This window comes from Gymnogyps californianus, chromosome 3, assembly GCF_018139145.2.
Source record: "Gymnogyps californianus isolate 813 chromosome 3, ASM1813914v2, whole genome shotgun sequence".
NCBI lineage: Eukaryota > Metazoa > Chordata > Aves > Accipitriformes > Cathartidae > Gymnogyps > Gymnogyps californianus.
This window is the reverse complement of record NC_059473.1, coordinates 39,129,590-39,144,645: the sequence shown is the minus strand read 5'-3', so window position 1 is coordinate 39,144,645 and position 15,056 is coordinate 39,129,590. Positions and strand designations below refer to the sequence as shown.

Sequence of the window (15,056 nt, the reverse complement as noted above, 5' to 3'; positions counted from 1 at the left end):
GTGAAAAAACTTAATCCTTGCTTCTTAAAATATTAGAAATATATGTAAGATACCAGTCTTTAGTAAAAAAGATCCTCTCTTTTGGACAGTAAGATTGATTGATTCCAGGAAAAAGCAGCGTTGTGTGCCATTTTCAAGAACATGGAGAAAAAATAAATAAATAGGGATCTTAGCCCATAACACCTTTATGATGAAATAGCATTACTAAGTGTTACTGCCTCAAGAAAAGTTCTTCGTTATAGTGCTACTAAGGCACAAATGCTGTCTTGTGTTTAAAATAGAACAAGGTAGAATTAACCTGAATGGCTGTAAGGCCTTGCTTCAGAATCAGGGGAGTAATTTGAGGGCAGAATTTGTTTCCAAGTGAGTGACAGTTCAACTATATGTAGGAATAATATGCAGTTTATAAACTATGTGTTAGCAACAGTACCACAATAACATTAAAATGAAGGTTTTTCATGATAGTTGCTATTGATCATGTTTCAGTCAACGTTCATGTTTTGATATGACAGGTGATTATTAACTGCTTAATAAAGTGCAGTGTGAAGTGACTTGTTTGTTTGTTTGTTTCCCTGTGAGAAAAGGTTTGCCAGAACACGTGGACCCTCTTTTCTGGTTTCATGATCATGTGCTGAACAGAAAGCTATATTTTTAAAGACAGCCTTAATTCCATCTCTAAAAGTACTTCCTGGTTTGTATCTTGCATCCAGTTGTGTCTCTTGTTGCTTTTGGCCCACAGCAAGCCCCAATAAATAGTGGAAAAGCAGAGACATGCATTAATATTGAAAAAGCAATGTTAAGTTACACCCATATTTTGTCTGGCAGTAAGCCCTGTGAAAATAGCCACCCACAGAGATTATTAGTACTCCTGACCTGGATAGTTTACTTAATAAAAAGTTTAAAATAAACAAAAATAGAACAGTGGAGCCTTCAGTGGACAAACCTTTCTTAAGCCCTAAATCTTAAACCTGAATCATCACTATAGGGTTTCAGTTGTGATGAACACAAGGGGATCTGAAATATGCTGAGTGCCCAAGCTTGTAGAAACAGTGTGATGGTTACTTGAAACAGTGCCCCCATCTGTCCTGCTTTTAAATGATAACATGATTTTCAGAAAATGGGGGTAGCTGGGGAAGAATAACATACTCATCATAAATTGAGTTTATAAAAGTTTATTGTGCACATTTCAGTGGCCAAATTCTCTAAATTGTTTAAAAAAAATGGGTTGGTTTTTTTTAAGTTCAGTCCTATGTAAATTTATCAAATTTGATGTTGTTTTATGAAAAAAAAATTGTTCATTAATTGGTGGAATAAGCTATAGTTTTCTGGTTACTCCTAAGACTGTGTATTATAGGAAGCCATCATTTATTGCTTTTATTCTCTGATCTTCGTGAGAAACTGGTCCAGTCTGTATATGGATAGTTGATTTCTCCCACTACTACTGCCTGCTCTACACTTCTTCCCTGATCTCATTTAACATTTCGCGATAACTATCATATTAATGATCAGCAATATACTACAAATATTGCATTTCTAACAATAAAATGTGGGATTTGCACCCAGAAAGTTTTTCCTGTAATATTTTTATACTGTTATGCTTTACATTATCCTTCATATATGTTGCCAGTCCTCCACCTGCATGTCTGACTTTTTTGACTTCTGTAAAATTGGAGACAGGCAACAGTGGACTGCCAGAGAGTGTACCATGGAGAACCTAGTTTTCTGCCTAGCAAGAAGATCTGGAGCCTAAATTCAGTTTACACATCCTTGTGTCATTGTTACCAACATAGATTGCCACTACTGGCTCATTCCCTGGACTCTCAAATAAACTATCCAGCTATCTAGGCAGGGTCTTCCTTTTCACTCAGCAGGACAGTCCCCCTGGATATCTGTCCCCCACAATAGAATCCCCCATTGTCATCATCTCCTTCTTTCTGTCCTTTAAGATCCTGCTGTCACTGTGAGGAGCCACTGTGTTATCATCTGAAGAACAGGTCGAATTGTCCGTCCTTCCTTCCTTCCTGCCCCAGGACATCTCCCTGTACAAGGTCCTTGGCAGGAGTGAAGAGGCAAACTGAGAACCTCATTCACACTCTCCTCACCTACCGTCTTTTTGCCCTTTTTGAGCAAAACTGTGTGGCAAACAACCCTGCTTTCTGTCTCTGTTGTATTACGATTCAGTCTTAACACAGAAGTTTGTCCACTTGGATCTAAGTATTGATTTTTTAGCTGAAACTGTAACACCAGTCACAACACTTTTTATTTGAGGTCATCCTGGTCTCTTATTAATAACTCTGTAGAACAGTTTAGACTAGGTGGGGTTTTTTTGCCCCAAGTTAAAGTCAGGTCCAAGTTAGAAGTGTACAAAAATACCTGATGTATGTTACTGTGTTTTTTCAGGTAGGTGAGCTGACACTGAGACAGACCTATCACAACTAATTTTGACAAGACCAGTATTTTATTTACTTGCAGGGATGTAATTTAAGATACTAGGGTTTTATTCATCGCTTTTGTATTGAAATTTCTTAAAAAAAGCAGTTTGATGTATTTTTTGAATCCTAACCTAAGTACTTGTTCTTTTTAAAGGAGTTCCTACAGTGGGAACCACAGCAACCAAGGAAGAAAATAGTCTTATTGCAGATACAGAGTCTGTGCATGCTGAAGGTGCTGTTGAAGCAAATGAAAACTTTCACCAAAAAGAACAAAAACAAACGTTGCAGTCTCTTTTCTCTTTGCTCCGTGAAGAGGTTGAGCAGATGGATTCAAAGATACTGCCCTTGTGTCTCCATCAGGTACTTCCTATGATTCTGGGGTGTTGCACACTATTTTGTTTTTATTTGAGACCTTTATTCATTAGGAAAAAATGCATTAATTCAACATATGCCAATATTCATATCTGGACAGAGTATTTTAATGTATAATAGGTGGTCAAGGCAAGTATGTCCTCTAAGGTGTTCTAATATATGTTAAATTTTAAATTGCCTTGAAAGTATATTTTGCAGTTGAAGGAAACTCTTAAGCATGGGTTTTCTAATTCCCAAAATGACGAAATTCTAGTTTGGCAGGAAGATTTGGGAAAATCACTCTTCAACGTACCTTAAATATAGTTTGTAAGACACTGGTATAGATACAAGACAGTTGATGTCTAAATAACATTTTAAATCTGGAATTATTTTACTGTTGCAGACTTCTTTCTAGCATGAATTTCATGCATGAATGCTAAGATCCAAGGTTTTTTAGTGTATACTTTTTTTATAGCACAGTTGCCACACCTGCAAGACCAAAGGAAATACTGTGTGACTTGAAAAGCAATCTTTTTTACTAATTGACCAGTATGTTTTTCTTTCTGGAGATTATGATGCAAGATGAATATGTTGATAGGACTTGATGCAGTATTAATTTATAGTTTAGTTGTGTCAGACTAACAGTGGACTAGAAGACTTTTTGTTTGGCTGTAGTGTTTAATATGGGCTATATATATAGATACTATACAGTGTCTGATTTGACTGAGTTGCATTATCTTTATTGTGGAAAATTGGATGATTGTGATATTTTAAACTTCTAAACTGTGATGACTCTCCTGCATTCTTATTCTCTTTGATATAAATAAGCAATTATATTTGAGAAAGAGGTTTCTCTTTAGTATCGCAAATTATAGATAATGTACATTTGACGTAGAATTTGAGATTATTTTTTTAAATGTGTGTTTGAGTGAAGATATTTGATATTGTTCCTTAATTTATTTGAAACTTAGCATTAGGGTTAACCATTTGTACTTTTAGCCACGCCGAATTTGATGGTTGTTCATGAGTCAGTACAAAGGTCTGTTTTGGAAAACCACACAGTAGGGGCAAAAACTTCAAAATGCTTTACAAACATTAAGGAATGTCATCGAACATGATGGAGGTGAAATCTGTTTGCAGCTGTTTAGATGAGGAAGCCAAACCCTAAGGGTAACAACCTTTTGAAAGTCATACAGGAACTGTGACAGAACTGAGAACAGAATCTGCATTTCCAGATTCAAACATGTAATCAAACACAATCTCTTTTTTCCTAAGAAATATCAAGCATTTTGAGTGGAGTGTTTGAAAGAAAGCTAACAGGACTTACAAGGATCATAACACACTTTTTAATCTGGGGAAAAAATAAAGGATTTTAAAGATAGCATTCGTGTTTGCATGTAAAGTGAGTCTATTAAGAATCTTTTTTTTCCTTTTCCAGTGAATTAACCTGTCATCTTCAGTCTTTTTTTCAGATTGCTAATACAGCCTGCCAGTAACTTTCTTTTATGCCAAGTCTAGCAAATACTCTTCTATCACATTCTCTTTTTATTCTGTATGACAAAATTCAACATAAAATAAAGAGCTGTGTCAGATGTTCTGGAGTATTAACAATCCGCACTGTTAGTGGGAAGCCTGTATTAAATATTTAAAGGCTGTGGGATATTAGGGGCTGTTCTAAGGGTTAACTTTTAATTAAAATAGGATGTAATTTTTTTCCTGTCTTGAATGGGATTCATGTGAGTTGTTTAGCATTTGTTACAGAATCTAAGAAGTACTTATATGTAAAACATAGATACAGAGCTTTGGCAGCTCCAGAAATCCTTGGGAGACTACCGTGGATAGCAGGCAAAATGTGCAAATAAAGAACCTTAGAAGTCACTTACCGATTCTCTTTTGGGCTCAGAATGGTCTAGTGGTTAGTAATAAGACTGAGAGCGAGGAATACACAATTTGTAATCTAGACTCCTCTATCAAGTTGCTGTCTTTTTTGAGCAATCATCTTTAGACTTTTACAAAAGTGCCCACTTGTTAAGCCCTTCAAATTACGAGTGCCTAAATTGGTATGCCCCAAAGATTTTTGAGACTGAATGTTTGTGTGCTCCCACGGAAGTCGTTGGAGTATCAGCTATGAGGTGTCTCAACCTGAATGTTCAGGTATCAGGGTACCTGCAATTACTGGACACATTTTGCAAGCGTGGCCCTTGCCACACCATGCATGGCAAATAGGAAGACTGCCAACATTCGCTGTCCCTGAAGACTGATTAGTTAATGCTTGTAAAGGTCACTGATACTGTAGAGTTCTGCGGAACAAAATATTTTTACTTCTCAGGTTTATATTTTTTGTATTTTATTGCATTTACAAACAAAGCCATCAGTATTCCTCAGCTTTCTAGGAAAGCCTGCCCAGTTTTCTAGCAAGCACAAATAAGTTGCAAATCACAAAGATTATTTGTCTACAGGGAGGAATTGGAAGAAAAATGTTTCGGTTACCACGTTAGCTTTTCTATACAGTGTTACACCTTTTCCTTTCCAGGTATCAGCTCTCTCTTTTCTATAATACTCCCCATCACCAACTCAGAGTCAAAGTGAAATTCTGATTCTGATTAGAAACATGCTCATTTTCTGACTGTCTTTGGATACTTGCTTTCTCTGAGCTGGTTGCATGGATGCTAGTACAATGGTGTCTTTGCCCTTTTAGCCCAAGAAATAATCCTTTATGCCAGTTCGGGGGCGGGGACGACAGATGGACAGACAACCACAAAAAAAAACCCCAAACAAACCAAAAACCTGATACCTTTACTTGATTAACAGAAAAAGTTTTTTTTTTCTAACTGGCATCTCAGCTTTTCTTCTGGAAGTTCTGCCACTTGCATGCTTGTAATTTTGGCTTTGAAATAGCTGGTTGAAAGCAAAAGCGTCACTAGGAAGAGGATAGTAAATCTGTTTCAGTAGTCTGCAATTAAAATATGTAGCTTTGATATAGCAATAACTTGGTATACCGGAACATTATTTTCTCTGATGTTTGCATGCCTGTGTTCTTGGTTTATACACAACTTCTCAGTGTATAAACCCTTGGTGAGCATATATTTACTGTTCCTTTTTGCAGTGATCTGTTAAAGATAGGCATAATAAAATTACCCAGCCAGAGTGAAGTTGTTTTTTTTAAGATGTTGCAGCTAGACATCTTGAATTCTTAGGCATAGAGATCCCTTGTGTAATTCCTAGCCATTGCTGTTACAGCAGCATTTAATGTCAGCTTACACATCTTGTTAAGCTAGAAGTGCTGGAGATTGAGTTAGGTGTTCAAATATTTTATATGTAGTCTGTCTTAGGTTTGATTTTCCTGGTCCTCAGTAACTGCTTTGGAATGATTTTTGTTCTCTATATTAAACCTCCTTAGCACTTTGAGCTCTAAATGCAACAGGGAAAGTTTGCTTATTTCTTGTGTCAACTCCCTGGTATTTCTTTGTTTTGACATATCTGTATTAACTCAACATCCATTTAAGAGACCAAGTCTTGAAGAATTGTTGTGATTTTTAGGGGTGTTTTTCAATGGTCGTCTTTGGCAGAGCTGTCTTGTTACATATCCAATTTTAATTGTTCTGTTATAGAAATGTCAACCTAAGGAGGAAGAGACGCAGATTTGTTCCATGTAATAACTACTACAGTGCAAATCAAAGAACTGCCATCTGGCTTAGCTCCATGACTTGCTCTGTTATTGAAGCGCTTCAGATACCAAGATGTTAGGCTTAGTGAAGTGACACGAGGTAGAAGATCTTTAAATCTTTTTAACACAGCAAAGCAGCTTCAGGAGAAGAAGTGGCAGAAGGCTGCTGCAATGGTATTGCCTGGCTTCTGTGGGTGGACTAGGAGTAATACAGAAAAAAATAAAGAACTTGAGTCCTTTTATGTTTATCTCATGAATTTCAAATATTCATATTGTAAATATTTCAAATTCTATGTATTTGAAATATTTGTTGTAATTATTTATTGTAGATATTTATTGTAAATAGGATATAAACAGGAAGGTCGTTGGTATGTCTCTGATGCTGTGATAGGCGATATTTTTAGTCTCTTTTGTCCAAAGATTGTTCTTTTCTCATCAGTCAGGAAACCTCCATTTCTCCATTTTATCGTATTGCACTGTAATGCTCGGGAGAGCTCAGCAATGATCTTAATTTGGTCAAACATAAGGAAACAATGGTCAGTAACAGAATTCAAACTCTTCAACTCATATCAGCAAACACAGTACTTCTGTTCTAGGTCATTTTAAAACTTTCTATTATGATCATTAAAAAAGTTTCTGAAATAATTTTTTGTTGTTGCAACAAGATAAAACCCAACTAACATTTGGACAAATCCATTTGTGTGAGAGGACTTAATATTTCTTTGTTGTTTGATATTCTTTTTAAACATCTTTCCTGGAATAAGAATACATGTATTTAGTCTGAACATTTGTATTTTACTCAAACTAACTATGAACCTGCAAAACAGATGTTATGAACTTTTTATCATAGTTTTAATTATAACCTTACCACTGTCATGAAAATTATAGAATCCTAATTTTTCTTTTTTTACTTTTGCAGATAGCTGAGACCTATTTTCAAGAGCAGGAATGTATCCTTTTACTTGTAGAAATTGTTATGCAATATTAAAATACTCTGGCATGATAAAACATAAAAGACAAATGCTTTACTGTTGACTCACAGGTTGTGGGTCAGGGTTAGAAAGAAGTGAACAGCTGTAATTTACCCATGAGTGAATATACAATATGTTAGCAAGTCCTTCTTAATCAGACAGCTGGAATATGAGTTAAGTAATAAATCCACTTCCCAAAGCTGTACTGATGCAATCATTAGTAGTTGTGCACAAACAAGGAAGTAAGAAAATATTTTCAAAGAACTTCTGTTTTTATAGGATAAGTTCTGTTCTAAGTGTTAGTAACTGGGAATATGTCCAATCTAGATAGGGAATGTATTCTATTATATCAAATAGGGCACTGTTATAGTAAGAACAAAATTATCGCAACAGTTGATGAGAATATGTACTACAAGTGTCTAGATTAGAATAAAAATACCAAACACACTGAGCTAAGGGAGATCAGCAACCTGCAAACAATAGCAACATGTTGTTTGGCAAATGCTAATTAGTCAAAATCGTATCAAGGTAGTTTGAGAAACTGTCGTAGGAAAATATGAGTAATTTCTTCTAGGAACAGCTAGTTCAATGGTCCAGTTTATTTTGATTTTTTTCCTAGATAATACAAATAAGTTTGGTCAAAAAGTTATAATAGTTGAATTGCTGCTCATTACTCTTGATACATTTCAGTAATTGTGGGAGAGAATAATCACATTAAACCTTAAAGTGAAATTGTATTTTCAGAAAAGGTGGACTGGGTTTTCCTCTGTTTGCTTTTAAGGGAAAATGGTCAGATTATAAAAAGAAGAGGCAAGAGGGTAAGCCCTTAAGGTGTATGTGATTCACTAAGATGCATCATAAATTACAGAATCTGTGCATACAGATTATTTCTTTATTATGTAATTTGTTACAAACAAAATGCAGCAACTAGGCAATTGTAATGGTTAAATAACAAAGCATAAGAAACCTGGAAAGGTATCCTTGAAACCTAGCCAAATTATGTTAGCCTGTAGTACAAAACCAGAGAAATAACTGTCGCAATATTATAAAAGGAATATATAAAATAAAATATCCATCACTGTCTTAGAAAACTGTACTTCTGTCTTGGTCATCCTAATTCAAAAGCATCCATCAGAAAATCCAAAATACACAGCACAAATTAAAGGCATGGAAAAATTCTGTAGTAAATTATGGCTCTGCAGGGGGAAATACAGTAAATTTAAAATGCATTCGACAGTATGATAGAAAGACAGTTTCTCTTTCATAGAAGTTGCTTTAATCAAAGGGCACTGTATTTAAAGCTGATCAAAGGAAATATTTTTAATGCAATGTACACCTGATGTGTAGAATTCAACACCACTATGTAATACATATTTATGAAGGATATCTCCTCTGTACTTGCAGCCGTCAGTTTCCTGAGGTTAATAAAGAACTTACTTGATCTTGTTGCGCTGTATTAATTATCCATGACAGGCATTTTAATTCATCCAGTGTAGAACTTCGTATTAACAATAATTCAGGGTTCGTTGCTGTGATCCTCTAAGGCTATCTCTCTGATCTGTAATTCTGTTTCTAATAACAGATTTCTTGAAGGGAGGGAATATTCTTTCCATTAATGTTGTTGTTTATAAGCCATGCTATGTATATGTTGCATGAAGCTAACAAGAATAACAAGTACTGGTTGTGTTTTTGTAATAAATACTCCAGTATTTTAATTAGCATGAATAATGGAAAATATTTTTTCTGTATTACTAAGAACCTCATTCATTGCACTTCTATCCTCATTGTACTGTAGAATTAAATATCAAATAGCTGGCAAAACATGGCTTTAAACAGAACAACTAACAACTCGGACTTGGTAGAACTAGAATTATCCTGACTATTACAAATTGTATAACTATCAGTATACCTTTGTGAATATATTGATAACCCTAAGGGAGGGGAAAGAGTTCTTCATATAGACGAAAAGTAAGCAGAATCTTCAGAAAGAAGACAAAAGGTGAACGCAGCTGTCCAACAGTGTTGTATACAACGGTTGAAAAGGGGGAGGGTATTTTTTGAAAGTTTGAGTTGGGGAAATTTTTTAAATACTGTCTCCAGCTGGTCAGTAGAAAGGAGCCATATTTTCAGTTAGTTATGGTTATTGGCATGTAACTGTATTTCTTGAGAGATACATGCTGGTATTTGTGTAATTGTTTTGCTTTTCATTTCCCAGAGATTTCATTTTCTGATAAGAGTTGTCAGCATAATAACATTTTTCTCGTTTCTTTTCTAGAAAAACTTTTGTTGGACTTAAGGCATGGGGGAAGAGGTAACTGCTGAAGAGAATAGGATTTTCATTTTGAGAACTGCTCTCTAGCTTATTGTACTTCTTATTTGCTGTTTTCATGTCTGCTATTATTTTCTTCCTTGCACAGAAATCTGGATGCTAGCCATTACTCATTTTGATTCAGTTATGTCAAATTTCAGGTACATAATGATTACCCTTTCAAATATGGTGGCAAATATAAATAAATCATAACATATCCATATATGTGTGCATTTTTCTTTAACCTTCCGTTCAGATGAGAAGGCAATGAAGTTCATTCAGCTTGAACGACTGTATCATGAGCAGCTGCTTGCAAATCTTTCTTCCATACAGGAGCAGTGGGGTGAGTACAGGCTAAACTAATATAGTAGAAGAAAGAGTTAATTAGTTTTGTATTTCTAAATAATAGAGTATACATTTTGCCAGCTTAAAAATGTTACATAGCAAAAGAAGCATTTATATCAGGATTTCTCTGAGCTTGTTATGAGAAAAGTATTCCTGCTTTAGATTTCTTCTCACACATTTCATGAAAAAGGTGCAAATAGTTTGTCATTCTTTATTCTGTTGAGACGTTGATTGATCCACAGTTGTTTTGAGCTTATTTTTGGTTGGTGAATCTGATGTGGTGAACATAAAGTGTGTTGTGAAAAAATACAATGCTTTTTTGCATAGCCTGAAACAAGATTGTAGAGCACACATAGAAGAGTTGTCAATATTTCTTCATTAATTAGTTTCACGTATATGTTTTATGTTAAGCAAATACCACTTTTATAATACTTTGGGTAAAAATGATTTTGATTTAATTTAGAAAGAAAATGGAAAACAGCAGTTCCTAGTCCAGTTACAACACCGAGGAATTCAGCTAAAGAACTGAGCAGTGAAGAGCTGGAAAAGCTTACTAGAGTTTGCTCTTCGCATCAACAGTAAGTATAAGAAACTATTGCTACTTTTCCAGTACTAATACGTTAGTGCAGCTGTTGCCTACTTGCCAGTATAGGTGTTTTAAAATAGTCAATGTCAAAATAAAAGTTGCATCCCATTGACTTCAGTGAGTTTGGTTATAAAGTGGTGGTTCTTTCTGATATGTAACTAAAATGTTTCCGTTACCATCAATTTTCACAATGTTATAATATGGTTTGAGGAATATATAGGGACTAGATCTGAACTGTTTTCAGCAAATCATTAGTTGGCCAGAAATGGAGTTTTGAATTTTAGTATTTTCAGCCAAAGTAAAAACTGAGTAGTGTAAATTTAGGAAGAGAGAGACTGTTGAACTGGTGATGGTGCTTGTGTCTAATACCTATTGTTTTGATCATTGTTTTTAAATGCAATTGCCCAGCATCTCAGACTCCAGCACTCACGTATACCCTATAGGATTTTATTCCCAAATTTTCCACATTTTAGGACAATTCCCAAATGCTTTAAGTCTTCTTGTTATCTTCTGTTGATTTCATATAGGTTGCATAAACATTATGAAGCAGTGAGTCTGTAGTTCCCTAGTGTGGCAGTATTCTGAAAAGTTGTGAAATCTTGGTTCGTATCTGCTTTGCCTGATTCATCAGCCTCCTGAATCAGTACATCACAGTATCACAAACTTTTGGACAGTGCCTAGGGTGCTCTTCTGGGTAGTAACACATACAGGATTGTACCCATCAGGAAGAACTGTTATTTCATGGGTGAATGTTCTACCTACTAGGCATTGAGTTTAAGGGACAGATGGAAAAAATTGTACCAGCTGCCACTGAAAAATGATCAGCCAACAATAATGAGGAAACTAATCACATTCAAAGGCTGTGAAAATACCAACCTGTGACAGGGGAGATGCTCTCAATCAAATGGGGAGAGAGAACTTTTTCAAATACATCCAGACTGACTAAGCCAATGTAAATGTAACAAAAGCCAAAATGCTCCTGTTGTTCATAGAGAGTATGATTTGGCCTCCACATTTTTTTCTTCTGGGTGACCGTACAGAAGTTTGAAAACACTCAGGCTGACTGCCAGAACCAGGCAGGGATTGTTTATTTGCAGTCTGAATGCATTTGGGAGGGAGTCCCTGGAAAGCGTACTTCTGCGTATCCACAGGAGGAGGAGGCAGCTCTAGCACCGTAGCTGCATGTTTACACCCACAGCCTGCTGCTACTGAGAGAGTGCACTCTGGGTGCCTGCAGGGTTCCTCAGCATACATTTTCTTGCACATGACCTTGCAAGCCTACCGAAAGATTAAGATTCAAGTCTATTGCGATTTATATGCTGCAACTAGCAGCATCTCTCTATTGTCACCTCGATTGTCACCTTGTTGTGAATAACTCTGCTTTCTCCTTCTAATTCTTCCGTGCAGCCTCACTTCAAAATACAAAATTTCAGTTACATAACATCATTCCCGGTTCCGAGAAACCCTGCAATTTGATAAAAATTAAGGCTTGTGTTCATTTGCCATGATTAGTTCTCTGTATTTAATATTATTACTCTTTTAAACTCTCTAGGCAAAAGCCCATTTGCCTTTATTGTTTCATATATTTTTTTTCCTAAGCTTTAATCTCAATTTATTTTGTAATTAAAATTATACTTTGATTTTTAATGAATAACATGCCAGTCTCGGAAAATGTGAGCATTTTGCTTTTGTAACTGAAAGTAATGTAACTTTTTCTGATACTCAATGTCTACAGCTACATACTAGACATGTTCTTTAAAGATAGTTTTGAGTGTCCCTTATTTGAAGTTTAAATGGTAAAATTTAAAAGTCAGTGCAACTTTTAAAAGTTTTTGTTAGAGAGTATGAACATCAGCACTTTTCCCTCTTGTCTCTCCTACTTTTCAGTAGCTTTAAACAAAATGCTCAACATTTTATCTTCATTGCTTTATGAAAGGCTGCGAGACAGATTGTGCATGATAAAACACATTGTGCGTGAATCTCTACACAGTTTGCAAAGTCCACGCTGACTGTTAGCAGTGCTGATTCACCTGTGAATCCCAGTGGAATCAGTGGGAGCTGCTGTATCTTACAGTACCCAGAAAACATGTCCCAGTGTAAACAGTCTGTGGAGAGGGAAATACGTTTTGTGGGGTTTTTTCCATTCCTTAATCTCTGTTACAGTGATCAGTATTTCTAACACTAGTAGCTGCTGAGTCCTTACATGATTTTTAAAGTTGGTAGAGTTCCTTCTGACCATAAAAGTTTTACCGGAATTTAGATCACTTGATACGTTGCAGTAAATTTTCTTTTGACTACTTTCTCAATTAGGTGGAGCAATGTTTGGGCTAATTGGTCTTCTGATGATATTCACATATGGTACAGATCTGTGCTTGAAAGTATGCTAGCATGCTGACACTGTTTCAATGTAAGAAAAGTTCTGTGCTAATATTAGAGCAGAGCAAAGGTTTATAAGATTTCAGTGACATTTGTTATGAAGAATGTTGCTACTAAGTTGTTTAATTTAGTCTTTTTTTCTTTCTTGCTGCAGGCCACAGGCATCCAAAAATAAGGTAAGCAGCTGTTTAATTGAATTCTGCTTTGTCAAAGATTGCTAATAAATATATTTTTAATATTATCAGATATAATCTTTCCAGTTTAGTATAGAAACTGTTTGAAGTTTGGATGTCTCAAAAATCACAGTGTTCCTGTTTAATTCGAAAAATTACAGAAAATACTATCATATTTTACAGTTAGTAGCTGCAGAAAATACATGGGAAAGTGGTTGTGTGCTTCAGTTAATGGAGTCAAAAAGTTTAAAGGAAAGAGAAGCTGCTGCTTTTAAATCAGGTATGTGTGTGTGTATGTACATGTGCATATGTTTGTTTTAAATATTATACTGTAATGACGTAGTCCTATAAATACTATGAAGCTATTTCATTTGAAGCTACAGCATTTGTTGGATTCCCACAGATTCATCCATTTGTGCAAATTTTAATTTTTTTCACAACTGCACAATGGATGTACTATGCAATTTTAATTAGTCATTGATATTCAGAATTGTAATTAAAGTAATTCTAGCCTCCATGAAAAAAAGTCTGTTAAATGTGCATGCATTTATAGCAGCCTACGTAAGCTACAAAATTGTGTAAAAGTAGAGATAAGATACATAATTTGTATGTATAAAATATAAGGTAAACAATCTGATGACAAATATTCTGAGTTGTGGCAATTCAGTATAGTTAACAGTATTAGTAACTATTTTAAATTACATGCAATACACTGATTTTGAGACACATTTTTCTGTAACAGCACAGGAAATTAGGAAGCTTTTGGGGGTCTTGAAGAGAAAAACATACTTCAGTTAATTTTTTTCAGTACACACTTTTATGTCAGCTTCATTTTTCCTCCTCCTGCCTTGGGGCAATGGCTGTTTTGTTTTGAGTAATTTGTTAGAATCATTGGGTTCTTATGAAACATTTACAAATTAATGAATTGTTAAAATGGAGACAGAGGGGGAAAGAGCATTGGTAGACTACCAGGCTGTGCTTTATCTCTCCTCTCTTTGAGCAAAAAGTTTCTTTTTTTGCCACGTTCCAGTTGCCAAAATTGGCCTAAGCTGAGTACCTTTCCTCAAAACCAGCTAGAATTTCTCACAAGATGAGGGTTGGCCTCAGTGACCTCAGGAGGTCCCTTTCAACCTAAACTATGTTACAAGTGTATCAGCCAGGATGTTCAGGAGAATCAGGAATTAACGAAGATAGAGAGTCACAGTTCTCTACATGTGTGGATCCTCCTCATCTTCATCCTCTTTTACCATGACCCCTATACTGCCTTTTCTGTGTCTTTGTTTCTGTAACCTAACTAAACACAAAACATTGAAAACACGAAACAAACATGTTCTACAGCTCAGAAAGCAGATCAAAAGAACCCAATGCTTTTTATTTTTGGATGGTTGGAAATTCCCATGGAAAAAAATTAGGCACTTACAATTTTTCCATTGTTTTTATTCCAAGTAGGAGCAAAAGCTTTCTGGAGAGCAGAATTTCTGAACATTTGAAACTTCTGAATTAAGGAGCATTTTGTGTCAATGTTGAAGTACTGTAGTACAACATCTAGAGATATTAAACTTAATGTGGAAGTAATTAATGGTGTAAAAGGACACATGCCTTTCTCTTAATGTAACTCTCATCAAAGTGTCATCAAAATCTTTGGGTTGCTGTGAAATGTTTGTAAATTAATAAAGCTATGTCATCCAATAGAAAGCGGTTCTGCTGAGAATTTTCCATCAGTGCTAAATACTTTTTCAGTACAAAGATATGAATATTTCAAGCCTAACTCAAGCTTAAACGCTTAAGATTTGCAAAAGATGCTTTTCACAAGATTAGCACTTTCTTGAGGAAGCAATGACTTCTCA

The 15,056-nt window shown here is 35.4% G+C and overlaps 1 protein-coding gene across 2 annotated transcripts in view; it reads left to right on the top strand.

Annotated features, from left to right (window-relative positions):
* The window catches only part of CNST (consortin, connexin sorting protein), a 50,136-nt gene that overhangs the window by 18,862 nt on the left and 16,218 nt on the right, over positions 1 to 15,056 (top strand). For both annotated transcript variants that reach the window (XM_050895187.1, XM_050895188.1), the window contains exons 3-8: positions 2,587 to 2,792; positions 7,370 to 7,400; positions 9,986 to 10,072; positions 10,538 to 10,652; positions 13,191 to 13,212; positions 13,393 to 13,489. In XM_050895187.1, coding sequence (XP_050751144.1) covers positions 2,587 to 2,792; positions 7,370 to 7,400; positions 9,986 to 10,072; positions 10,538 to 10,652; positions 13,191 to 13,212; positions 13,393 to 13,489 — 558 coding nt within the window. The remainder of the gene's footprint in view (positions 1 to 2,586; positions 2,793 to 7,369; positions 7,401 to 9,985; positions 10,073 to 10,537; positions 10,653 to 13,190; positions 13,213 to 13,392; positions 13,490 to 15,056) is intronic.